At 39.4% G+C, this 27480-nt stretch overlaps 1 protein-coding gene across 6 annotated transcripts; it reads left to right on the top strand.

Moving 5' to 3' along the window:
* Positions 1-2124: 2124 nt before the first annotated feature.
* On the top strand, positions 2125-25675 carry CEP83 (centrosomal protein 83). 6 transcript variants are annotated; one of them, XM_083401053.1, is made up of 18 exons: positions 2125-2432; positions 2866-2912; positions 4338-4491; positions 5837-5987; positions 8018-8110; positions 10022-10153; positions 10891-11142; positions 13043-13174; positions 17501-17615; positions 18530-18674; positions 19078-19227; positions 20610-20685; positions 21657-21814; positions 22804-22933; positions 23818-23921; positions 24068-24245; positions 24831-25444; positions 25486-25675. In XM_083401053.1, the coding sequence occupies exons 3-17, from the start codon at positions 4343-4345 to the stop codon at positions 25020-25022; spliced, it is 2157 nt and encodes a 718-aa protein (XP_083257179.1). In that variant the 5' UTR covers positions 2125-2432; positions 2866-2912; positions 4338-4342; the 3' UTR covers positions 25023-25444; positions 25486-25675. The 6 variants fall into 6 exon arrangements, with proteins under 6 accessions (XP_083257179.1, XP_083257178.1, XP_083257177.1 ...); XM_083401052.1 differs by having other exon boundaries at positions 4233-4491; XM_083401050.1 differs by lacking the exon at positions 2125-2432 and adding an exon at positions 2511-2549 and having other exon boundaries at positions 4233-4491.
* Positions 25676-27480: the final 1805 nt, after the last annotated feature.

Here is a 27480-nt window from a genome sequence, read left to right as displayed (position 1 = left end):
TTTCTAGTACAGTCATACCTCGGGTTGAAGTTGCTTCAGGTTGAGCGCTTTCGGGTTGCGCTCCACGGCGACCCAGAAGTAATGGAACATGTTACTTCCGAGTTTCGCCGCGGTCATAATGACGTCACACACATGCACGGAAGCGGCGAATCGCTACCCACGCACACGCGGATCGCGTTCACTTCAGGATGCGAACGGGGCTCCAGAACGGATCCTGTTCGTATCCAGAGGTACCACTGTACTGGTTTCACATGACACTTTCACAATGTCATGTGAACATTCACGTTCACATGACATTTTCTAAAATGCCTATGTATCCTATACTTTGTTATTAAACACTACTGTTTAAATGCTGTTTCTCTAACTAGTTTCACACCAGTTGGAGTCCTTAAGCCATTTCTAACTCATTTCTAGCAAAAGTGTTAACACCTCTGCATAGGGTGTTATGCTTTGTCATATGCCCCCAGGTGTACAGTGGTACCTCGGGTTACAAACGCTTCGGGTTACGAACTCCGCTAACCCGGGAGTAGTAACTTGGGTTGAGAACTTTGCCCCAGGATGAGAACGGAAATCGCACGGCAGCAGCAGGAGCCCCATTAGTAAAAGCGCACCTCAGGTTAAGAACGGTTTCAGGTTAAGAACGGACCTCCGGAACAAATTAAATTTGTAACCAGGGATACTACTGTATAAACAAACAGAAACTATTTGAAGTCAGTGCTGATGTGAACAGTTGGGAGGCGGGGGAGTAGCTGTGGTCCCTTGTACATGGCACACTATCTGGCCACCATGGCTACTGGCATATCTCCATGCATGTTTCCCTCCAAAATATAGGGCATTTTCTATATGGGCACATCATGGTAAACTCGGAAGAAACAGGTCTGAGGGTCTCACATTTTATGCAGGTTGAGATCAGGAGCATGGGCGTAGCCAAGGTGGAACAGGAAAGGGCAGCTGTCCCCTCTAGAACAAGTAAAACAATACTTAACTAACTAACATCAGGTAGGTTCCAGCCCAACCTAACAAAAGTCCTGCCCTTACTAACAAAAATCCTGGCTATGGCCATGATCAGGAGTAGGTTATCTTCAGACTCAACTAGATTTTAAAAAACCAAACACACCTTCGAATTCTTGCAATTGCTCTCAAGATGGCTAGTTTGAGCGATCCATTGGTGTTTCTGAGAAGCAGTACCCTCCATGCACCTGCTCAATGAATAGTGTAATAAACAAAAATCTGCCCTTATTCCCTTATGGGGAACACAAGAGCCCTTATAGAGTCCTTTGTAGGTTCTCCATCGGTCAGAGAAAATAAACAGGCCAACCAGAGAATATTGAGAAGCAAAGCAGCTCGTAAGCCTGATCTTTATTGTACTGTTGCAACAGGGTGCTCCCCTCACACGCAGGAAAGGAGGAGGACCCAGAACAAAGGTGTGCCCGCTATTATATAGATGTTTTAAACTGGCCGCCCTTGAGTCCAAGACCACCCCCAGAAACATGATATATACATCACAAGAAGGGGTGTAGCTCAAGACCCCCTCAGATACATCATACCTACATCACAGAAAGGAGTGTAGCTCAAGACCACCCCCCAGATCATACCTACATCACAGATAGGGCGGTCTACAACAGAAATTTGAGTGCATTGTTTATTTCCTGTCTGACAGACCTGTTAATGGTCACTTGATTGTATACCCTGGGAAGTTGGCCAGTCTTTTGTAATGACAGATACTTAGTTCCTGAGCCAGGTCACAGGCTCACCCTATTCGTACACATACATACCCTTAAGACAGCATTTGTGAACAAAAAGACAATGGGGAGGCTTTTCCATTTTCCTTCGACCTTGCAGAGAAATATTTGAGGTCAATTTGGGAGGGACAAAATGGTTTCAGCACTTTTTCTGTGGGGTTTCAGACATGTGGTTTATATATGCAGTTATGAACATTTTATCTATCTATCTATCTACCTACCTACCTTATATATATATATATATATATATATATATATATGACCTTAATTTTTTTTATTTCAATAGTTTGATCCCTACTAACATTGTATGGAAACAAAAAATTTTGACTGCACTATTCATGTTTGGGGAAACATTGCCAAGACTGTACCCTAAAACTCGTTCCCCGCCCCGCTCCGAAGTATTAGTTCCCTCTCATCAAAGGTTAGTGCACTTCGTTTTTAAAGAACGCAGTAACCGCCTCCTCCGATTAGAACGGTCTCTACTTTGGGCGTAATCAAGCAGCGTTCCTGAGAAACGGACAAGCTAAGGGTTAACCCGATTAGCCCCGCCTACTTTTGCCTTCGCGCGCCGCCTCCCGCCTCTTGCATCTACTGCACCCGGGCAACCACGCTTCCGCATTCCCGTGATGCCCCGGGGCTGACGAAGATATTGTCCGGTGGGTTCCAGGCGCCAGCTGACAAAATGGAAAGGTAGGCGAGCATACGGGTCCCGGGAGGGCTCAGCGGAAAACGAGAGGGGCGGGGCGAGCGGAGCCGAAGCGCCATTTTTAAACAGCCGAGGCAACCGATGCCCGCCTGAGGTGGCGGGTAAGCGAGGAAGGGAAGGAGGCAGGGCTGGGCCGGCGGGGCAGGGCTGCTCCTGAGGCGGTTGGCGCTGCCCGCTTGCTTCGCGGTTCTCGTTCTTTCGACGTGGGTCGGTCAGCCGCTTTCCTTCGAGGGGGTTGGGGGGGGCGGCTGGAGGCTTCCCTTCCCCTCCCGCCTTTCGCCTTCGAGACGGCCCTCTGAGGTAGGCCGGTGAAGGAAGACCGGCGCCTCCCTCCCCCCCAAAAAAACCCCAGTCCCAGTGAGACGAAACACGGAATATTGCCATCCAGGGCTTTTTCTTTTCTTTCCCCGCTATCAGGAACTTGGTTCCCGCACCTCTCAGGTGGGCGCCATTGCTATTATAAGGTAGGCGTTCACGGTGAGTTTTTCTACAAAAAAAAACCAAAAACACTGTAAAGTAATGCCACTCTAGATAGTTTCACCGGCCAAAGGGATTTTTGTAAAATACCGCCAAGGTGCTCGTAAGGGAATGCTGGCTAACCGCTCTAGTTCTGCTGCTGTTAAAAGTTGCCTGCAATTTAGCTGCACTGATTTAAGCAGCTCTCTAGAAATAACCGCTCACAGTTTTATAAGCATTTGGAAACTTAACCACAAGGGGTCAGTATAATCCAAATGGATTACTGTCTTCTATATTGGACAATTAGCATCTATCCTAATATTTATTCCGGTATCTTTTATCAAGGCTGTTAATAATAAAAAAACACAAATAATAAAAGATATGGTTTAAAAACAGGGTGAGATCCAATGAGGAGACTTAGTCTCGCCCCACCCCATCTGTTTTGGGGAGCTGTGCTCGGTAGGAGAAATCCCATTGTGCAAGCGGACTTACACTATTGGATGTCACTCAGTAATCATACAACAAATAAAATTTCACCTATACACACTAGATGTGTATTTAATTTTTCAGCATGTAACTTTATTATAAATATTAAAATTTGTGTTTCAAATCCATTGACCTTTTAATTGCAAGACATTTTCTGGCAACCCCAGCTCCTCAAATTTTATTTAGTGGGCATGCTTTAAGCTCTGGTGTAAAGTTCTTTTTACTAGTTTAATGTTTGTGCTTAGATTTGATTTATAGCCTATCCTGTGCCAAAGCCTGAAGGCTTGTATTTTTACTATTAATTATTTTCTCTTCCTCAATAAGTTTAGGCATCATGTGTCAAATAAACCAAATGTTAATTGTTTTACAAAACAATATTAGTCACATAGCTAAAACCATTGGTAGCTTCAGTTTAGTGCCTATCAATGGCAGGGAAGATTTTAGCAAGGCATTCAATGCAGGCAAAGTGTTGAATATTATACTGGTTGTAACTTGCATCTGTCACAAAGTGGGATGCATTATCCTCAGAGGATATTGCACAGTTTGGCTGTCTTCTGTATAATCCTTCGGAGTAAACAGTCCTGCGGGAATAGAACTTTTGCACCCAAAGAAAAAAATGGTTTAGGTAATGGGGAAGTTTATGCAGTGCTTTCATAAATTAACTTTGTTTAATGTGGTTGATTTGAGAATGAAATCAGATTAAAACACACACACTATATATATGTATTTTCAAAGATACCCTTGTCAGAGAAATAATGAAGCTTTTGAACATGTATTCAAAGCAGAGCCTTTTTAACCATGATTCCATTGACTACTAATTGGGTGCTTTTCTGTTTGTACAGGTAATTTGGCCTCAAGGGATTCCCTCAGGAGAGAAAGAGGTCTCTATGACGGTGGCAGGCTTGTGCTGACAGCTTTATTAACATTGTCATCTCATTAACATTCAGTCAGAATGGACACTTTTCCACATATCCTTTCATCAGTCGGTGGAAGTGGAGATCTTAGCTCACAAGCAGAAGTACAAAAACTGTTAAATGATGAAAGAATGCGGTGTGAACACCATAAAAACAATTACCAAACTCTTAAAGCAGAACATACAAGGTATAGTATGCTTTCTTTCTTTTTGATGTTGAGCTATTTAATTAAATGTTTTGATCATGAAAATAAAATGCAAGTTTTCTATAGCTAAACTAGTTGCAGTACTAATCAGATGTTAGACGAATAGTATTCAAGTTTAGCACACTGCTACAAACTTTTACTGGGGAGTAGGGGCTAGTTTGCAGGAACTTGATGACAACAGGTGGATTTGCATGGTTATGTTGCAGCCACCAGGGATGGGTAGACAATTTTTGGCTGGTATTCCCTCCTCAATGTGGAAAAGGCACCATTGCCCAAAGATACACAATGCACCTTCACACAGTGATGTCCTTTTCTGTGCCCTGGTATTTCCTGAGGGGACATACTGGGTGGGCATGTGTGCTGTTGGACGTTGCCTTCAGGCAGTGGCAACCAGCTCTTCAATCTGCCCAACATTATTTCTTTGGCCGGTATGGGCAGTGTACTGTTAAAGCTTGGCAAAAGCACACAAACTATTTGCCAAATGGAGCAGCCCATGCAGTTCTGTTTCACTTTGCCATTGTATTGTATTCCAGTTTCTGTGAATTGGGCCTCAATTTCTTGGGATGTTGAAATTTCAGTTATTTAGGGAACAATTCTAACTCTTCTCTGCTTGGTAGGGCTTTATGGAGTAGCAGGTTGGCAGATACAGCTCTCCTGCACAGAAGGTGGAGAATTGGCAGATTACTGTGCCAACCTGGAGGTGACCGTCATGTGACTGTAGTAGGGCCTGCTTAGGATCCAACATATCCCAGGCCAGTTCAGCCCTGCCCCTGGAAAGTTCTGTTTTGGAAATCCACTGGTTGCTGCCAGTAGGAATCCTACTAATGGCACTTCCACATTTTTGGCAGGTGGGAGTGGAACTCTGTGCCAGATACAGGCTGCCAGGACTAGGTAGAGGGACACTTGCACCCAATCCACTTCCCCCCAGCCCACCACAAAGTGGGGGTTGTATTGTTGTGCTAGTGTATTTGTAGTGTATAGTGTATAGTGTACAATGTTGATTTTGTGTTTGTGTGTATTGGCATTTTCAGTATAAAAAACTTTCTAACAGGAAGAAAATGTCAAAGCTGCCACCCAGAACACCTCCATGGTGTTGCTGCTCTTACTTCTTTCAAACCTCTCCTTTTCTGTGCAGTCTTTTGGCACAACTCCCTATGTGTCATATTAACTGTAATTAAGCCTAAGTATGTGTAAGTGAAATGAAATGATATGCTTCCCCTGTTTATCCTACTTCCCATTTCCTCTCCTTTCTCTGTTATCTTCAATGTGCCAAGATATAGATCAGTAAACTGAAAAGCAGATACATTGTAAAATGATTTCTTTTCAGGCTTCAGAATGAATATACAAAATCACAAAATGAGCTCAAACAGTTGTTACGTGAAAAGCAGACAGTTCATGATAAATTTCAGTGTCTGCTCGGTGAATTCCGAGATGAATTGTTGGATAAATCAAGAGAAGTAGAGGAGTTAAAGAAGCAGGTACAGCCACAATTCTTTCTGTTAAGTTACATTATTCATACACAGTATCTTAATCCACATTGCTAATTATGGCTGATGTTCCTGTTAAACTGTTAAACTGTTACTGGTATCTAAAGAACTGCAGTTGGGGATATAGTTCTTACTTTTCTTACCACATATTTCTTTTGTGGTAGTACTGCTGTTGTGACCCACCTTAGATCAGTCATGACCTGATAGTGAGTCCCAGCCCACCAGTTGAAGACCAGTGGCTTCGATCATGTAGGAGTACTTTGTGACTATTTTTCTCTTCATTCAAAATATCTCCATGCCATACTCTGCTCAGTTTCAAAAATAAATTTGACATGAGGCATGAGAGCTGCCATTTCAAAAGAAGTTTAAAGACCCCTTTGACTCATGTAACTTGTTTAACAGTTGTCTGGAACATGACATGCACTTTTACTGCAGTCATACCTTGGGAGCTGAATGCCTTGGCAATTGTACATTTTGGATGCTGAATGCCGCAAACCCGGAAGTAAGTGTTCCAGTTTGCAAACATTCTTTTGAAGCTGAACATCCAGTGTGGCTTCCGATTGGCTGCAGGAGTTTCCTGGAGTCAATCGAAAGCTGTGCCTTGGTTTCCAAACATTTTGGAAGTTGAACGGACTTCCGGAACGGATTCCGTTCAGCTTACAAGGTATGACTGTAATGGCTTGCAGGGAGCATCTGATCCATTAGCTTAAATTGTTTTTCTCAATTGATTAGAGGAAGGGCAGGGTGTGTGAAATATAATCTGTCAAGAAATTTTATGTCTCCTGGAACATTGTACACTCTTATTTTTCTTCTTTGGCGATCACTTGTAGCCGAGTAAGATTGTCTTCCATGAACACTGTCTTAACAGTGAGTCCATAAGTGACTGTGGAGGCCAATTCTAGATCCACACGTCCTTCCACAGTGGGGACATAGGTTTCCGGACAGGACATTAAGAAGGAGTGATACTGTATTTACTTATTTGTGTACATAGTTTATATCCAATTTCTTCTACATAGATATATGCTCTTAAAGTGGCTAAAAGAGTTGTAAGAATTGAAGTACAATATAAAGTCATAAATAAAGCATGCAAACTAAAACAGCAATAGCCAATTTAAGTAGAAGGTAAAATCATTCATGTCTAAGTTAAATTAGTAGTCCTAAAATGCCCAGAAAACCATGAATGGCACTTAAATTATAATAATGAGATGTTTTTGGTAGGGCATTCCAAAGCTGTGAAGGGTCACTGGTAAAAAAAATATGCCTTTCTAAAGATTTCATCCATATTAACATGTTTCCCTATCACATGTTCATGAATTTGAGAATATTATTTATTAATAACTTAATTCCACTCTTCTTTCAATCAGCTCACGGCAGCTATGGAGTTTATTTATTTAATTAATTTTTACACCTCTTTATTTCATAGAATTCTATTAAGTGGTTTCTCCCCCCCCCCCAGCATTTATCTTAATAACAACCATATGACTTGCAGTAGGTTGAGAGACAAGTGCCCAAGGTCAGTCAGTTTCATGACTTGAGTGGGGATTTGTACCTGAGTCTCCATAGTCCTAGTTATTCATACTGTGTCTCAACACTGAATTTTTATTAGTTGGGTAGACTGTATACTATAACAAATATGCATCTATCTTTGATCTGTGTTAGGAATTGTGCAGTGCCGTTTTATACATGTCTATTCACAAGCCAGCTGCATTGAGCTGAACATACCTTACTTCCAGGTATGTTTAGGCCTGTAGATTTAGTTTGTATTTTCCTTTGATTGAGTCATTTTGGCAGTTGCCCAGTGATGAAAACCTTGTTGTAATAGCAGTGTTCAAACAGATCCTATACCTTTTTATTGTTGCCAGTTCCAGTACTTTAGGAATATATGCAGCATAACAGGATAATATTGGAGTGTTTCCATCCTTAGGTGGGGGAACGCCAGATCTTTTAAGTGGCGGCATAATTTTCATAGAGGCAAATAATGAAACTGTTGCTTTCTTTTTATGTGTTTCTTGGACATGTAGGTAATTACTCCACAGAAGTTAGAGTTGCTTAAAACAGAAATAAGAGACAACATAGAAGCACCTCTGAAAGAGAACCTTCGAAAGCTAGATAAAGTAAGTAGAAACAAAGTTTTCTATGAAATGAAAGTTTTATAGCCAGCCTTTTCTTCAAAGTATAAAAATACTTTTAGTTAGCTGGCTCCATAATTAGTTACAATTTTTCTAACCAAAATATATTTTCCTATCTACTGTTACTTATATTTGATGGACAGGAGAGGTCAGTGTTTATCTTCTTTCTGATAACATTTAAATACAAACTGATTAAATAACAAGGTGAGCTTAAAGACCCATGGATCGAAGTTATCTTGCCATGAAGCATAACAGTTTGTTTTAATTCAGCTTCCCTGGTTGAACAGAACAGCAAGCATATGTCTGTAAAAGTGAAATTAAATTCTGATAAAGTCCTCTCCCTGGCTACATAGGAGAGGGAAAGTGTAGTGTGTAAGCCTGTTTTGCTCAGGCACCTTTCTGGCTGACCTATGTCATGCTAAACTGGGTTAGTGCAAATGCAACCATGCAATGCCTCCTGTTTTGTGATTAAAGAGGCTGGAGATAGGATCTTACCCACTGCACTATTAAGCTTTTGGGCCCATGAGCGTCACAGAGGCTGGTACAACCCTTCAGTGACTAAAGGTAACAATAAGAGAAAGAACAGGATTCTCTTGACAGTGGCTCAGCTATCTCAACTAGGGCTGGGCGATATCTGGTTTTCAACTATTACCAGTTAAACATTGTGATATTTCGCTATATCACAATATGTGAAATAAGGCTGGAGCTATGTAGAGGTGAACATGGCAATGTCCTGGCAGCTGCTACTACTTATGGGTCTAACTCTAAAACTAAATTTTTTTTACTTAACATATTGTTACAACTGTTATGTTATAGTACTACTGTACCATTAGTAGCACAGTTTTTGTAAAATTAAAGTTATACAAGTAATTATTAGCATAGATATCAAAGCTTCCCTAAAAATTTAATTACATTACTAAACAAGAAAAAGCAAATTCAGTGTCACACTTTTAGATATTCAGATATCCTTGGTTGGAAAACCCAGTGATTTTTGCCGGCTGGTGGCTGCTGCTTCACAAAAACAAATGCACCACATACACCACCAACGGATGGGGGGGAGGACACACATAGACATTCGCATACTCACAAGCAGTACGCACATGCAGATGGAGGGGGGAATGACAGAAGATGGTCAAATGCCAAAGGAAGGTGTCTGTTTTTACTAACCCCAGTTTGTTTTTTACTGGGGGGAAAGGGCGCCAGAATTCTGAACCTTGCAGGCTTTCCCTAAACTAACTACCAGCCTGGTGCCTTTAAGCAAGAGCCTTGAGGGAAGAAGTCCCTGCTTGCCGGCTGGATGGCTGGGGAGACAGAGAGCTAACCATTTCTCAAAGTTCCATTTGGCAATATCTGCTTCGCGATACTTGACTCAGCCTGTAGTAATTTGTAGTGAATTGCTCCTCCTGCATGAGACAGGGAAGGTTGACTGACAGTGACTGCTAACTGGTTTTCAAAGCTTTGTTTGGTGATATCTGCTGGGCACACACAGGAAGAAGCATCGGCTTCCTGGTTTTTCCAATATTGTGATTTTTTTTAATACCACACACACAATATGTGATAAATTGCAAAGTCATTTAAAAAACCTGTTATCATGATTTGATATATTGATTTATAGCACAGCCCTAATCTCAGCTGTTCTTTCTGGCAATATGACTACACTGCCGCAATGGTCACTGGCAAGGAGCATTCACCGTTGCTTCTGGAGCTTAAGCCAAACAATAGTATTACTGTATTTCTTTTGATGCAACTGTAAATGTTGCCATCAAAAACAATTAGCAATTGTTGACCTGTTTTCAGTTTACACCTGATACTTACTAAACATCTTGTGTGTTCATTTTTTTCTGCATGGGTTTGTATTTTTTATTCACTTTAGTCACATATGTTCTTCTTAATTAGGAAGCAGAAAAATGGAGAACAGAATATAACAAACTTCGCTATGAACATACTTTCCTTAAATCAGAGTTTGAGCATCAGAAAGAAGAACATGCCCATATTTTAGAAGAGAACAAATTAAAATATGAATCTGAGGTAAGGAAGAATATTTTAATATAAGAAAAAACATAACATTTGAATATGAATTTAATCAACCGTAATAAATTTGAACCCTGCCTAAAGCATAATCAGTCAAGCCTTCTGCTTCATGAATGTCTTAAGAAAAAGGAGGAAATATGCAGTTTACCATATGTTAACTTTAAAGTAAGTCTTGCTGCATTCAGCCAACTTACTCCCAAGTAAATGTGTGTAGTTCTGCAGCCTTACAGTTGTGATAATGAACTAATTGCATATTTCATTGTTCTACTGTTCTTAATCAAGTGAAAACATCTTAGCAAATGTGTTGATATTTTTCCTGACTAAAAAATTACCTCAGGTGTGTTATTGGTTCCAGTTTTATGGGGGACACATTTCTGTCACTTTAATTTTTCTGTGAGAAAAGGGCCTATAAAACATAGTGCTAGTTTTACCAATGTATTGCTTATTTTGAATGAAATGAAAATGTGTTTTCATTTTAGAACAAATATATTTACTTTTATGTGCTTTTCTAGTACTTCTGGGCTTATCAACATAATGTTATATTTAAATACACTTTGACCAATTCCAAGCACAGGAACATGGTTCGCGCGCGGAGGGTTCTCATTCACTCCTTCCCGTCTGCATACACGGTTGTGTGTGCACCTCGTGCAAGGAATCATTGAATCTTTTGGGTTTTCTGAAGTCACACTCAGACTGGAGTGGGCCCATAGTGTTGTCTGTTCATTTACTCATAGATAACGAGACTTGGCAAAGATAAAGAAGAATTGCATAATCAGCTGCTTAATATTGATCCTACAAGAGATGGCAAGCGTGTGGAAGCACTATTAAGAGAAAAGGCTCAACTAGTTCAGAAATTAAAGGGTTTTGAAGCAGAAGTAGCAGAACTAAGAGCTCAGAGGGAGAACTCTGGTATGCAAGCAGAAAATGTGCAAAGAATACAGGTGCGACAGTTAACTGAGATGCAAGCTACAACGCGATCCTTGGAGGTAGGAGATTCTGATTGTTCTCCCTACAAGACATAGTAAAGGTGTACACTGTGTGTTAACTTAAACAATGAGAAACTCACATCAAGCCATCAATGAGCTTGATTCTTCATAATCAGATTCACATTTCCCTAATAGTAATAAGATTACTTCTTTGCAAAGTAGTTCTGAAAAATATGACAGGTTTATCTACAAAGTGGTTTGAATCATGATATTTTGAATAATCATTGTGGAGTCTACAGGTTTGAACTTTTTACATAAGATTAAAAGTGGAAGGATATTTTACTCTGGTAAACAAACCTGTCTGTAGAAACAATAAATAAATATATAAGCTGAATAATACACTAAGGTCCAAAACATTCAATAAGCAAATTCTACAAATGGGTCCAGCAACAAAATCTTATACAGCTGTTCAAACTTATTAGGAGACTAGAGGTTGTGAGGGGGAATTTCAGGAGACTTGTATAGTACAGGAAGGTAAGTTTTTGTTTTATAAAAAAAAACCCACCTCCCTATTCTAATCACCCCTCGCCAGATCACCATATTTTTCCACCTATAAGACGCCCCCATGTATAAGACTCGGGGACTCGGATTTAAGAAAATAGGGGGAGATGGCCCAGAGTATAAGATGCCCCCTAATTTTTGACATTATTTTTTAGGGAAAAAACCTAGTCTTATACAGGGAAGAATACAGTACTTTCTATAAGCTGTTTGCAGCTTGAGTAGACCAATTTCCTATTCCCCCACCTTCAGTTTCCTATTTTCTTTTTCTTCAAAGGATCCCCTAGCATTGTGTGTGTCCAGGAAGTTCACAGGTTATTGTCAGGCTTTAAATGCAACTTGCATATTCTGTGAAGCTGGGGAGATGTCTGGGTAAATAGAAACCATTTCCTTATTTTTTATGACCCTGTTTTGCTTGCCAGCTGATAGCAAATTTATATGTCTGAGTGCCAATTAGAGAGAATAAATGGGGTCTGCAGGGCAATGCTGCAGTGTTATCCCCACCCATAAAAGCAGTTCAGACAGGACCACAATACCTCAAGAAATGCATTTTATAAGAACTGACCCGGACCCTGAAATCATTATCTGAGGCCCTTCTTTGGGTGCCTTCCCCACATAAGGTCTGGAGGGTGGCAACACAAGAACAGGCCTTTTCTGTGGTGGCTCCTTGTTTGTAGAATGCTTTTCCCAAGGAGCCTCACCTAGCACCTTCATTACATATCTTTAGGCGGCAGGTGAAAATGTTTCTCTTCAGCCAGGCATTTGGCTGATTAGCATTCTCTGCCCTTTTAAATGTCTTTGTGGGAGATGATCATTGGTTTTTGTTTTGTTTTTTTAATTATGCATTTTGTGTTTTCATTGTGTATTTTTATGTTGTGAACCTCTCTGTGAGGGCAGTATACAAATTTTAAAAATAAAATAGGTGCACGAGCTTTATATTCTTGTTCAGGTCTGAGAGGGAGAGAGACTGTTTTAGGATGGGAGATGGGAGAAAGGACATTCCCTTCCCCCTTTCTGCTGCTGTGCTGCATGTTGCTGAAGAGCTGCCAGCCCCAAACCTGAGCAATTTTATAACTTTGCAATATTGTGATGTAGTTCTGGTGCTTGAACTAGCCCTAGCTTTCTAGGGGAGCTATTTAACTTCAGAGCAAATAAGCTAACCATCTAAAATATGTTAATGCAAAACGACCCAGAGAACTCCAAAAAGATTTGAGACCTCAGACGCTTACTCACTAGAAGTAATGGCACTGATTTTATTGGCCTCTTGAAACCAGTTCATCGGTCCCAGCCAGGTGGTGAGGTTTTGAGTGAAGGAACCTTACTTTTGTGCAAATAGGTTTAGAACTCTGCTTCAAGATTCATTTCTGTGAAGCAATTTAAGATTTCCTTTCTTAATTTTAAGGCTGAAAAACAATCCCTTAAGCTGCAGCTGGAACGCATTGAAAAGGAACTGCAGATGAGCAGTGAGCAGAATACGCTCTTAAGAAGCAAGCTACATAAAGCTGAACGAGAGATCAGTGCCTTGACAACTAAAGTAAGTATTTTGATGCTGTCAAGACAGTTTTTTTGGAGATGTTACCAGAACCATTATCACTAATTGTATCTTTGGAGACAAATTGTCTCTATTACACGGCTTTATTTCTTTCCTTTTTCATAATTCAGTGTTTGAAAAGCCATGTTCTTATTGTCCTTGGATTTTTCTGTTGGCATGAAAACATAGCATTTTGTTTTTGGCACTGTTCCCTCAAGCAGTAATGACATCCACAGATCACATTTAATAACACTTACTATTGTGAAGACAGGAGGTTGTCTTATGCCACATCAGACTGTTGGTTGGTCTAGCCCAGCGCTAATCAACTCTGAGAACTAGTTACTTGAGGTAGCAAACTGGACAGAGAACTTCTGGCCTAATCTTTTCCTTGACATGCTTGTTCTCTGTGTGGAGGATAAATGTTCTGCGAGCTTTTAGTCATGTACAGACTGAAGTGATAGTCCAGAAGCAGTTTTACTGTGACCAGTGATAACATGGCTGCATGGGCATTAGCACTTGCATGAATGGAAGTTCCTTGCATGTGAAAGTGGGATCAATGACTTTTTAAAAAATCCACCTTGGTTTTTAAGATGTAAGGCATGCCTTCTCAATAGGTATATAAACAAGAAATTGCTGGACCAAGTTAATCTAAATAGCCAGTACTTTCGCTTGCGATCTCAAGATTCTCACTCTTTAAATGTTAGTGGGCTTTTATTTCTTGGATGGGGAGAATTGTAGTTTCATGTTCTCAGCCTGAAGCTTGTGCCAGATCTCACCTGTGATAACAGCCTATTTCTTAGAAAGCACCTTCCCCCTCCATCTCAATTCTGTTTGGGAAAGGGGGGAAAATAAGATGTCTTGCAGCGAGTCTAAGCTGCCTAAAGAGAAGGGGTGGAGATGGGATCCAGATTAAGATAGTAGTGCTTAAGTCACAATGGGACTTGATTTTAGTGGGAACTAAGTGCAATTGACTTTGTCTGGATCCAACCAAGGATGAGTAGAAAAATGCAAATAGAAGCAAGAGGTTATGGAGACATGGGTTAATGGAACCTGATATATTCAGGGTCAAAGACTGTGGCAACAGAGAAAAAGTACTGGGGGAGAGTAGCTGGTAAAGTGAATGGAAATATTTGCTTTCATATTATGTTGTGTATTTTGCTTTGCCAAATTTCATATTGTTTCCTGTTCTGGTGGAGCCACTTTAAACCTGATACTTACCACAATATAGAGATAAACAGCATTAATAGCTGCTGAGTGTCATGCGCCCAGAAAGTGGCTTTCAAATATTTACATATTTTGAGCCTAAAATAAGTATATTCCCAAATAATTTCTTACATTAGAGCAGGACACTTCCCCTGCAGCTATGTAAATGGCTTAGAGAAATTGTTCCTCATATTATTCTGTTTTCTTCCTTCCGTGAGGGCAAAATAGAAACTATGTTTTAAAGCACAGAAGTACGAAAACAGAAACTGGGTAACCACAAGATGACTGTTGGAGATTGTAGAAATGATAAACTGTGATCTTTCATCTTAACGGCCTTCTATGTACGCTGATACCTGCAGCAGTAGCTATTATTAAAGAAGCCAGGGATCCATATGATAGAGAATGGAGCTGCAACTTCTTCAGTGCGGAATATGTCTTATTGTGAGAATTAACATTAAGTATAAAGGAAGTATAATAGGGACGCAGGTGGCGCTGTGGGTTAAACCACAGAGCCTAGGACTTGCCGATCAGAAGGTCGGCACTTTGAATCCCCGTGACGGGGTGAGCTCCCGTTGCTCGGTCCCAGCTCCTGCCCACCTAGCAGTTCGAAAGCACATCAAAGTGCAAGTAGATAAATAGATACCACTCCTGCGGGAAGGTAAATGGCATTTCCGTGCGCTTTTCTGGTTCACCAGAAGTGGCTTAGTCATGCTGGTCACATGACCCGGAAGCTTTACGCCGGCTCCCTTGGCCAATAAAGTGAGATGAGCGCACTGTAATCTTGAAATGTCACTGCCAATTACTGTGGACAGTTCTGAGCTAGATGTAGCAGTGGTCTGACTTGGTTTAAGGCAGCTTCATATGATCCTGATCAGCAGTGATACAAAAACTAACATTTTTAACTAGAATAACCATTGATGACAGATAGACCAAGAAGGGATATGGTCAAACCTTGTGATGTGTAAATGACAAATGGAGTTTCCTTTTTATTTTAAGAAAATCAGTGTCTTAACTGTAGTTGCTTAATCAAATATTAATTCTTAAAACTTGTGTAGCTTCTACACTAGCGGTTGTGATTACATTTGACATTGAAAAGTGCTTTCTCCTACTGCTTAATTCTCAACAACCCTGTAATTACTGTACTAGGAAAGTTTAAACTAGAATTTCGGTTCATTTCAGACAATGATTGTCTTCAATGTTTTGATTTTTCTATTGAAAAAACATTGTTACTTACAAGGCAGGAAGACAGCTGCTTCGGTTTTACATTGTGTTGGGTTTGTGACGAAGCATGTTGAAATTTCTTCTCCAAGGTTAGCTATTTGCAAGTGACATATAGGAGATAGATGATCTGCCATAATACTGAGCCAATTATACCAGGCCAGTGATTTTAATGGCATAGTTAAGACTAGCACTTCTCTAGCATGAAGGCTTATGTTGTCAAGGTGACAGATTGCCTCGCAGAACATTGAACTCAGTAAAAAGAGCAAGTTGCCAAATTGTGTGCATCTTCTGTGTGTCTGTTTTAAAATCTCTTAAAACACTGTAGATGTTTTAGACATCTGAATGCTGGCTTTTAAGGATGCTCTTTTATGTTAACACCTTAATGATAGTAGTACAGGCAGGTCCCAGTTTCTGAACAAAATCTGTTCCCAGGAAATCACTTGTTAGAAAGCATTCGCATAACAAGCTGATGATTTCCATTCTTTGCTATGGAAATATTTCTAATCTGTGGTGTCTCTCCCTGTTTTGCTGTGGTTACTTCCTAAAATGGCTGCTGCCAGCTAGCAGAAGAGAAACAAAGGAAAAATTGAATTGTCCAGTCTCTTTCTTGATTTGTCCACTCTCCCTCCTTGCACCACCACCACGGTTTCTGCCTGAAAATGGCTGCTGCCGACCAGCAAAGCACAAACAAAGGAAGTAGACAAACGGCCTGTTTGGATATCTGAATCAGCCGTTCACATAGTGAGGTTTGATCAGATAACTGAATTTGTTTTGATAGCAGTATCTGCAGGTATTGTATCCCAGCTGATCAGCACAGCTTGGAATGGATTGAGTGCATTTCTCAGCAGTGCTCATAAATGAATGAAAAACTTAGTATTCCCACTGAAGGAAGGTGAGGACAGGTGACCTCACCTAGGCCCGAAGTCACCCCCCACATAGCTGTATAGTATTTTTATTAGAAATGAGGTTGACAGTTTCATTTAAACATTGACCTAAGTGCTTAAGCCACTTGGAGCTAATTTGCATGGCTCCAGGAAATAGGTTTTTCATGTGAAATTGGTTTGCATGTGTCTATGTGCGCAAGCATGTGCATGCAAGCAAGCCCTGGTTCAGACAAAAAGTTTTCATGTGCAGAGGTGTCTTGTTACAGGTTGTATATATGTATCAGGTGAACATGTGTATCAGTTATTACCTAGTCTTCAGTTCTTATTAATATCTGTTGCAAGTTACATAATAGCAGATTGCAGTATTCATTAATATTTGTTTGAAATTTTATCTAAGAATTCTCAAATAATATTTGTGTGTGCAAAAGAGAGATGGAGGCCCAGCTCCTGTCAAATTGGGTTTAAGGAAGTTGCTGATCAGATGAATGCAGTGTGTTACAGGTACATGACACTAGATTCCCCTATTTGGTCGGACATTGATGAACATAACCTGAAAGCTTTTATGGTCTATTTTTAATTCCCCCCCCCCCCCCGTAATTCCCTACTTTGGGAATTAATTTATTAACTTTAATATACTACCTTTCTACCAAGGCACCCAAGATGCCTGAAAGAATATAGTGTTGGGGTCTGACAGACCTCTATAGGGATGGTGTTCCATTGTATGAGTGCCGCTGTTGGAAAGGCTCTGCTCCTAGTGATTTCCCTGCCACGTCTCATTTGGCGATGACACCCAGAGCAGACTGTGTATTTTAAATGGTTACCATTTTAAAAATATTTTTCATAAATAATTTCAGCTACCATATTTCTAGCTCGGGGAACTTCCTCCTATGGAAGTAGGAGAAAACCTCAGAATCTTTCATCCAGAAGAAGATAGGAGGGATTCTTGCATGATTTTATCCTCCTTGAGCAGAAAAACTGTTCTGATCAAAACTGGAAATTGATAAAACATTATCTTCTATAGGTTGAAGAACTTAAGCATTCACACAAGTTAGAAATAACAAACATCAAGCTGGAAGCGGCAAGAGCTAGGACTGAGATAGAAAGAGAAAGAAACAAGATTCAAAGTGAAATAGATGGTAAAACTTTATTACTTCAGTGATTTGTTATTGCCACCAATTATAGATACAGATTTTTGTCTTTGAGAAAAATTTAGAACAGTCCAGTAAGTACTGTCGTGCAGCCATATCCCTTTCACTGGGATACTTTCGTTTTAATGTGTCACTTTCAATAAGCTGCCATGGTTTTTGTCCAACATGTAGCCCCACTGCACCCAGCTATGTGCTCATATACCTGTAAGCTGACATAACAGAAGTAATCATGGATATAATTAGTGTAATTCTTAAATTCAGTGGGGGCTTTTCGCCATAACTGTCATAGCTTTGTGAATATTTAATTTTTAATGTGATCTTTTTCTGGGGTTGGAGGGATATTGTAGCATTTTAATGATAAAGTAAAACATGAATATATTCTCATATTGCAATAATTGTGTGAACCCTCTCTTAAATGAGAATTGTCATCTTGTAACTATCCATTCATCATTATTTATACTTAGATGCTCCCATTAATGCCAGTAGAAATAGCGTCAAATTTTAATTCTGTAAATGCATGTGGAATGCATTTCTGGTGAATTTTGAACACATTTAAATGTCATTGATTTTCCCACAGGTGAAAGTTAAACAGAAACTTAACCTTCCTTCTGAAACTTGTGGGACATAGGCTGCAATCCTGTGTGCATGTACCTGGGAGTAAATTTCACTGAACCCAGTGGGATTTACTTCTGAGTAAATATTGATTGAAGGTTCTTAGCCTAATTCTATAATACTTCCCTAAAGCTACACTGCTTTAAGTAGTGGGAAAGTTGTGGGCAAAGTTGTACTTGAATGTAGGAAAAATGAATGGTGGCTTACGTGAGTGAGCAACAGATTCAGTTTTATCAGCTTCTGTGTAGTGATTTTCAGAGCTTTCAAATACTGTAAATGTTTAAAAACAGGTTTACACTCAGATAATGAAATACGTAAGAAAACACTTGAGCAGCACAAGATGCTTTTAATAGAAAAGGATCGTGAATTAGTACGCAAAGTACAAGCTGCAGAAGAAGAAGGCTTCCAAAAACTTGCAGCATTACAGGAGGAAAAGTAAGTATGTTCTTGTATGTTTTCTTCTCTTGCTCAAAAAGAGTTAAAAATTGTAGCAACTTCCCTGCCTATGAATATAGTCGTTGTGCATTATGTTCCAGCTATAAAATTGCTGCTGCTAGTTGTTATTGCTACAGTGGACAGGGTGTTTTAAATGCATCTCACATTGCTTCAGTATCCTGAAATCATTCTTGCCCTGTCCAAGGAAGCTGCTGAATTAGTTGTGCCTGGCTATGAAATCTCTAGACGGGAGCTTGTGCTGTTTCTGCACTAATCATGGAACACTGAAGCTATACCAGCCGAGTAGAAATGTTCTCTCTCACATATATATGTTTGTTTGTGATATGATTTAAAAAACAAAAATCTGTTTTTCACAGCTCTTAAACACTCCATAATGTTTCAGGTTAGAACTTGAAGCCAGATTATCTGAACTGGAGAAAATCAAAGTGGAGCAAGATACTCAGAGGCAGTTGGAAAAGGATGAGTACAAAGAGAAGTTATCTGCTCTGCAGGTGGCAGAAGAATCCAGCAGAAGGGAAATCAAGGATCTTAGGTAATTTGTAGAGGTTTTAATTCTATTTAGGAATTGGAGTTTTTAACACTTTATCAGAAAGTGTTATTGCCTGCTGAACAAAGCCCTTGACACTTCACTGCTTGTGTCTAAGCTGGGCAGATGTTTTTGTTTCTCCAGAAATGGGTTTATAGAAATAGGTATTTAATTGGTAGACCCTTGTTTTGCACCATTTCTTTGCCAGCTGAAGCATGCTGTTCCTAAAGCTATTCTTGAAACTTCTACATTTGTTCACAATTACACAATATGTGCACAATACGCTATAAAATACAGTGAAGAAACTGATAACTATTGTATTAGATTTTTTTGGGGGGGGGATTATATCTTATACAAACATATATCGCTAAAAATTGTTTGGAACCAGTCCTCAATACATGCATTGTTACTCCCATTTATTTCCTCAACATCCTTTCTCTCCTGCCCTTCAAGTTTGTCTTTCCAGTTTCAATATTCTCTAAACATTCTATCTGTTAAGAACTTTCTCTTGTGAACTTTTTATATATTCAACCATGAATTCATACCCATTTACACTCTGATGCACACAACACAGAGAAAATCAAATGAGTCAGACAAGGTCACAAGGAAAAGGAAAGGAGAGATTAAAAGAAAAGTGGGAAATTCAAGTCAAGCATAGCAGCAGGTGGTCTTCAGTTTTGTGGCCTTTTAAACTTTTTATCTGTCAAAAATGTCTATACCTCTTCTTTGTATAGTCAAATCCATTTAACTCTTAGTGTCCAGGTATCAATGTATGTTTTTTATACTATATTTCCAATATGTAATAATTGCCTTAATTTAAATGCCAGTTTTACCGTTCTAATCTTAAGCATTTTGTACCTTCTTTAAGTTTGAAAGAGCTGGGATGTTTCATAATATCATCACTCCATAAGACCACTTTCCACATTTTCCTAGGACCGACTTAGCATACTTAGCCAGTTCTCAAAATTCAGCAGTTACTGGACATTTTCATTATATATGTTTCAAAATGTTTCCCTGGCCCCCACACTTACAACAGCTATCAATATTAACCCACCATTTATTAAAACATTCCATTGGATGCTCAGTGCATTCTGTGTAGAATATTCTGCTGAATTCATCTTAAGTATATATCCAAGCCTGAGAGAGGGACAGTCTTCTCACATTCATAAGCTATTCTGGTAACCTCTTTTCACAGAAGAGCAGGATAAAAATTATTTCAGTGATAAATATAAAGTTAATGCTGGGGAGTCTCTTTCCAAAATGCTGGAAATTAGTTTTTCATTTAATTCCATAGTTCCACTCTTGTGTCAGATTTTGTTTAATTTAAAAATGTCCATCTAGTGTAGACCTTTTAAAAATCACAAATTCCACTTTGTATTCATTTATAGGCTAAAGATACAACAGCAAACTATTCATTCTGAGGAGCTTGAAAAAGAAAGAAGTGAAAATGCTAATCTAAAGGGGGTAAGGATCCAACATCATGTTCTGTCATCTTCTCAAGATAGATCACGTTACTTTCCTTCTTTAAGCATATGATAACAGGTGTGCTTGTCAGTAGTGTCTGGCATGCAGATGTGCATTGCATCTGAACAGACTTGTTTCGTTATCATGCCAAGTAGCTGTTGTCTTATTCTTTATGAATCTCTCGTGTTCCTTTTTAAAGTGACTATCATCACATCTTATGGCAGTGAATTTTGGAAGTTAGCTATTTATATGCTGTGTGAAGAAGTACTTTCTTTGCCCCAACATGTCTGCCAGACACTTAACACTGGGTGACTAGAGTTGTTTTCCTGTGGGACAAATTTGTATAGGTGACTCCTACTTGCTCCAGGCCATGCTAGATTGTCTTTAATGCACCTTCTGTGGAAGGCACTAACTTACCTCCATTTCTGCTCTGAGAAAACAACTTCCACAGCTTATTTAATATGCAAACTTGCAGCTGTGTGCATATCACTGAAAAATAATACAATACTTTTAAGAGATGCAAAAATGGCACACAGGGGAAGAATAAGAAAATGGCACAAACATGGCACATGCGGGGAGGGGTGCAGGAGAGCAGGAAAAATGACCAGCAGCCTTCATGAGAGTGTTTGGGTGCAGAAGAGGTGGTTGGAGAGGGTGATTAGAGGAAGCAGAGAGACTTATGGAGAGGGTTGGAGAAACGATGGAGGCTTTCCAAGTGGTGCTCAGGGTGGCTTTTTAAACTGACTGCAAGTAGGCACTCATTTGCAGACGTCTGCAGTAAATGCACAGGTGTTGAAGGAGTAGGATCTATGGCACATTGGGTTGGATCCTGTAGTATGGCTCCACTTCCTATTGTTCACATGTAACTGCTACAGTTGAGTGATGTGTACATAGGGCTTATATGCTGTTTGGTGGGACTTCTAGAGCTTTGATAAATGATTTCATCAATCATTTTTATGTTTCTTTTGCAGCGCATCCAAGATTTGCAACTCCAAGTGGCTTCTCTGTCACAGTCGGAGAATAACTTGCTAGTTTCCAATCAGAAACTGAAGGAAATGGTGGAGAGATTAAAACATGAATGTCAGAATGCGAGAAGTCAAGCAGAAAGGGCTCAGTTAGATTCAGAGAAGTATGGTTTCATTTTTAATATTTTGCTACTGTTGTCTCAAGAAAGTAAAGTCCTGTGGAGAGTAAATGGCCCCAGATGTTTATCTTGGGTTCAGTTGCCTATATTGTGAATTTTCTGTATTATGATAGATTTGAAATGTGAATTAATTATGTCTTGGTTTCACTACTTATTTGATAGCACTGATAGCCTGGATGCAATCCCATGTACACTAATGTGGAAGTAAGCCTAATTAAGCACAACATGCATAGGAATGTGCTGCACATTAAGATGATATACATAATGTTGCCATAAAAACACATAGACTGTCTAGGTAGAATTGTGACATAAGGATTTATTAACTAATTATGCCTTTTCTGTAGCAGGAAAGTAATTTACCTTGTTCCATTAAGTGTGAATGTAGCCTGTACATATAGCCATGTGCTTAGTTACCTCTATCATCTGCCTCTCACAGCAACTCAATAAATACAATACAGTACGATCACATCTTGCACACAATTAACTTGCACAATTGTAGTCTTGTATGGTTGAAAGTTGGCTGGTTGAAACTGCTTTTGCATTGGGCTTTCCTGGTGCAGAAAGAGCTTTTAAAATCTCTGGATGCTTGCTGGGCTCTGGGATGCTCTTGCAAGATCTCACAGGAACTCAGGCAGCTCTGTGAGATCTCAGGAGAGCATCCCAGAGCCTGGTAAATGATAGTCAATTTTCTCTCACAGGACTCACAGGAGCCTTTAATTACTTCTACTAACTAATTTACAAGCCCATATAGAAGTACCCCAACATACAGTTTTGTAAATGCTGATTTAGCACTTGACATCCTGCAAGTTTCAGATCGCCTTTCCCATTGTTTATGGAATTGTAAGAAACATACCTTCTAGGTACACCTGGATTTCATTTAGCCATGTGAGATATACTCAGCGCATTCATGAATGCGGTGATTAACTGTGGATTTGATATGCAAGAGCAACCATTGCTTTTTTTTCCCCCTCCAGAAATTTGGAAGACAAACATGTCGAATGGCTAGAAGAAAAACATAAACTTATTCAGCGTATTACAGAGGTAGAACAGAAGTATAACCAGATGAAAGAAAAATTGCACCGGGCAGCAGTCGCTCAGAAAAAGGCATGTCACTTACAACATATATCTGAGGGAAACTTTTTCATTCTGGGTTAGCTAAAATTATGCTTCTATAACAGGATTCTAATTGTAGCCAACACAATGTTTGTAATTTGTAAAACAAAATACTGACCTCTATTGCTAAAAGCTTTTGTGTTTTAAATGGCAAAAAAAAAGCTGTGATAGCATCGAGAAATAACCCTAGTTGTGACATCTACCGGTAATTTTTGTTTGTGGATAGATATTAACAGCTACACACCAAAGCTAATTAGATTTTTAAAATATGTAGCTATATTTTTTTCCTGTGGAAAAGTGCAAGTGTTGCAGAAATATTTTCACAGCTTTGCAGAGTACCAGCGACCTTTCTTTCCATTTCCCCCTCCACACCAAATAAATTAACAGGGAATTTCAGTGACTGAGGAGAGAAAGAAGCACAAGGCTTTGTCCCACTACTTGATGGCCTAGTAGGATGTGTTGCTCTTTCTGTTCCTCTTTCCAAAACATACCTTTTCAGCCAGGGTCTCTGTTTGCATCATTCCTGCTAGCCTTTCCCACTATACAAATGATGTTTGTAATAAAATGACAATAATGTTGTCTCTCTTTTGGTAATCATAGTTAACTCCAAATGGATATGTCCCCGCCCCCCATAAAAACACCAATTTCACAAATGCTTCCTCCTTTATACTTGATTATTTTTCTTATTGTAACCAGGTTGGTGTGCTCAGTATTAAGTACCTCCATCCCAATGAATATATGTACCTAATTTGAGAATTTGGGGATAAGACTCCAATTAGAGCATATGGGTTAGAAAATGATATGCTGCATTGGAGGTCAACAATCAAAGGAATGTTTGTTTCTCTAACTATGCATAGTATTTGCCCTATTTGCAGAGGAAGACACTTAATGACAAAAAGCAAAAGAAGTTACTGGAGAAGATAGAGCTGTTGGAAGCCAAGAGAGAAGAACTGGAAACAGAAAACCAGGTGTTAAATAGGTACATTGAGATCTTGCTTGCTCTTGAATTTTGTTATGTTTCAGAGACAGAATGACTGTCGTCATTACTTAAGGTTTAACATTGCTTCCGAAAGTTTGCATGTTTGAAGACAGTGTCCTGTTTGTTTCACGTCTTAACTATTTTAGGCAGAATGTTCCTTTTGAAGAACATATTCGCCTTCAGAAAAGACTAAAGGATTTGCAGCGGAGACATAACGAATTCCGCAGGTTAATTCTGTTTCCCAACATCCCAGTGCTGAATCAAGTAGGCCTATTGTCTTCAACTCCGATACCTGGAGCAGAGGCATCCTTCCCTTTCTTGCCGGTAGGTGCAAAGTTACATAGGCATTCTCAAAGAGATGGTTTAAGGTGGCAAGAAAATGAGCTTGTAAAACAGGAAGAAGTGTTGAAAACTTAAAATTCAAAGCAGGTTTCTGAAAGTTTTGGATATGAGAAAATATATAAAACAGCCCCCTGTGGTGGGCTAGATCCAGAATTCAAAGAATTACCTTAAGCAAAGCCAGTAAGTTTTTACTTCATTGCTTTAAACATCAGAGTCCTGTGTTCTATTTATAAAAAAATGCTTCGGGAAGACTTTTGCTTTCAAAAGCTGTTTGCCATATGACATGGATATCTGCTGTTTGAGAAACAGAATCCCAACACCCTCTCATTTGGATTATGGACTATTTTATACACAGGTATATATACTGTATAGGTTTCATTTTTTTTAAAAAAAATAATAATAATTCTGAAAGCCACATTCTTTTGACTTAGTGAGCCATACAAAAATATCTAAATAAGTAAACAGAAGCCGGAAAGGCACAAGCACAACATCAGATTGCAATGAAAATGTTAGTCATAGAATATCTCTCTAAATGTTAAACAAAATGGGTTGCTTCTTAATTTCAAGGAGGAACAGCATCAAAAAGAGCTTTCCCTGCTTCGCAAGCGCTTGGAAGAACTAGAAACCACCCAGAGGAAACAGCTGCAGGAGCTTGAGGCCTCTACTGAACGAGCTCGGTCAGTAATAAGCACGGACTCAAACTCTGATAGACATAAGCTTGTTGAAGAGTATGGTCTACCAGCTGGGGATGCCAAATAAACACTTGACTCTAAAGCATCATACACTTTTTGTCCTTTGCCAAAAACACACCCAGAAGTGCCTTGAAGTAGAGGATAGTCTGTATCATTTTCTATATTTTTAATTAATTGTTTTTTAAAAGCAACAACAGCAGTAGAATTCAAGAAAAAAATGTGTGGTGTGTGTGTATGTGTGAGCTCTTCTAGTTTGGATTATAGGAGGAGATCCATCATGTTGCACTAAAGATTTTTTTCTAACAAGACTTTTCTCAAGTCACTTAGGGAGTGCAGTAGCTGTGTGGAAAATCCCCCTTTCCAGTTTGATCATGAAGTTCTCCCATCTTTCATCAGTACTGTGAGCTTAAGACTGGCATCATGTAATTAACAAGACTGAAACAACCCAAAACATAATTGGTTGAATCCTAACAACCCGAACAACTAAAGGCCGGTAAAATTCTGGGAATATGATCTCTGCCTTTATAAAGTACTTTATTATCTGCACTTTAATATGATTATAAAGGATATCAGAAGTAACAATCAATATTTTAAAATGATTATGAATTATGAATATATGCTTTTTACCTTTATACAGAGAGATGTGTGCGGTGCAAAACAATTTTTGTTAACAAAAAAGTGAACAAATCTATTTATTATAATATATTTTTGTAAAATCTACTTCCTTGTTGTGTGTTATTTACTTGCAGCAGTGGTGTAAGAGCACTGATTTTCTTATTTTAATATAGGGGTAGATAAATATAGGTGTAGATAATTAAAATATAGGGGTTTTTTGTTCCTACCTAAGTGCCCTTGATTATCATGTCCTTGATTACCATGCAAATAATTAAAAATGCACCTAGTTCCTTTTCTTCGTGCAACAGTGAAAATACTTTTGTGATGGCATATGTGTTGGAAGTTGCTCAGAGTTTCATGCTGTTCACCTAATGCCAACCAGTTTTGGGTTCTGTGTCTAATGGGGAACAAGCCATGCAGAAGAACGGTCATTTTTCTGGTGGTTCTAGATATTATTTCATATCTGAAATAATCTCCTACTGTTTTGGAGACAGACTCAACACTGACTGTAGATGAACTATGGTGGCTCTGCCCCTTCCTGCTGTAATCTAGACAACTCTTGTCAAGCAGTCTTGCATGACAATTCATTAAATTAGTTTTCACAGAGAATCCAAAAGCTATGGTTATTGTTTTGGGCTGTGGTAAATTTTTTGCTATGTCTTGAGTAATTGGGTATAGGGAAGAAGTAGAAGATTTCCTCAACAAACTGATGTCTGGTGGATGAAGAGATCACCTCAATTCCTGAGTAAAAGGAAGTAAAAGGAATATTCACAGGTAATCTCTGATCCCTTCACATGTTGTCTGTAACTTTAATATCAAAGTGCCATGTATGTTGAACTGCAAATATTAGAAGGCAGTTATAAGGTCTAGAAAGCATGCAAGGTATACTTAATGCACCAGGATATATTATTTTAGAACAACTGTGTCACTATACTTGTTTGGCTCTGAATAAGGCTGGGCCTTCTTTCTCAGGTTATGCATATAAATAGCATATAAATAGGGAGTTCTTTTCCAACTGAAATCTTAAGTCAGACCATGGCTTTGTATAGAATACCAGCCAGATTCCAGAAATAAAAAGGCAAAGCCACATGACCTGGAAATTCCAGAAATAGCAGGCCTAACAATGCTAAGGATGTGTTATGTCTCATATTGTAAACGACATTCTGTGTAGCAATTTGATGGTAACACCACTAGATGCTTTACACTTAAGTAATATAGAGGCCTAGCATGAGCTGATATGAAATGCTTATACACTTCCAAGGTAGCAAAGGGGCAGCAATATTACCAACTTGTCATTGTGCCACATAGCTTGGGACCTGCATGTTCATTGTATACAGATTCCAGAGTCTGTATTTCACTCTGATTCTTTTGGTACAACAATCATGCTGGTGGCTGCCAAACCTAGAGCATAACCAAATGGGTCCACTAGTCACTTGGTGAGGGCCACATTTTGATGTGTACTATCATTTCACAGGGTTTCAAGTTTCAAGCCTTACATGGCAAGATCTTCAAAGTGGCCAAAAGAGGTGCTATATCACCCAGCCTCTCTCAGAAATGGCTGTTCAGCTACATGGAAGAATTTGGCTTCAGTCAGTGATTCCCTCCTTTGCAATTTGGCAATCTGGTAGGGGAAGAAGGGAGAATACGTGTAGTATAACCTTCTCCTGAAACTCCCAGTACTCTTCCAGAGCTGCCACAACTGAAGGGAAGGAAGGACAAAACAAGCCTTAGGCTAGTGGGACTTCTCTTGCTAATGGCAATGATCTGCATTAGCAACTACAGTATTCAAAAATTGTGATATAAACCTCTGGCTGAGAGACCAGAGAGGAATGGAGAAAAGGTCATTTCATGCCACTCTAGCTGCGTAGAGGTACACTGTTATTTTCCTTTTGTAAAGCAGGGGTTTTGCT

This window comes from Podarcis tiliguerta (genome assembly GCF_965153285.1).
Source record: "Podarcis tiliguerta genome assembly, chromosome: 10".
In the NCBI taxonomy this organism is placed as follows: domain Eukaryota; kingdom Metazoa; phylum Chordata; class Lepidosauria; order Squamata; family Lacertidae; genus Podarcis; species Podarcis tiliguerta.
The sequence above is the reverse complement of the archived record's forward strand: the minus strand, read 5'-3'. Positions and strand labels throughout refer to the sequence as shown.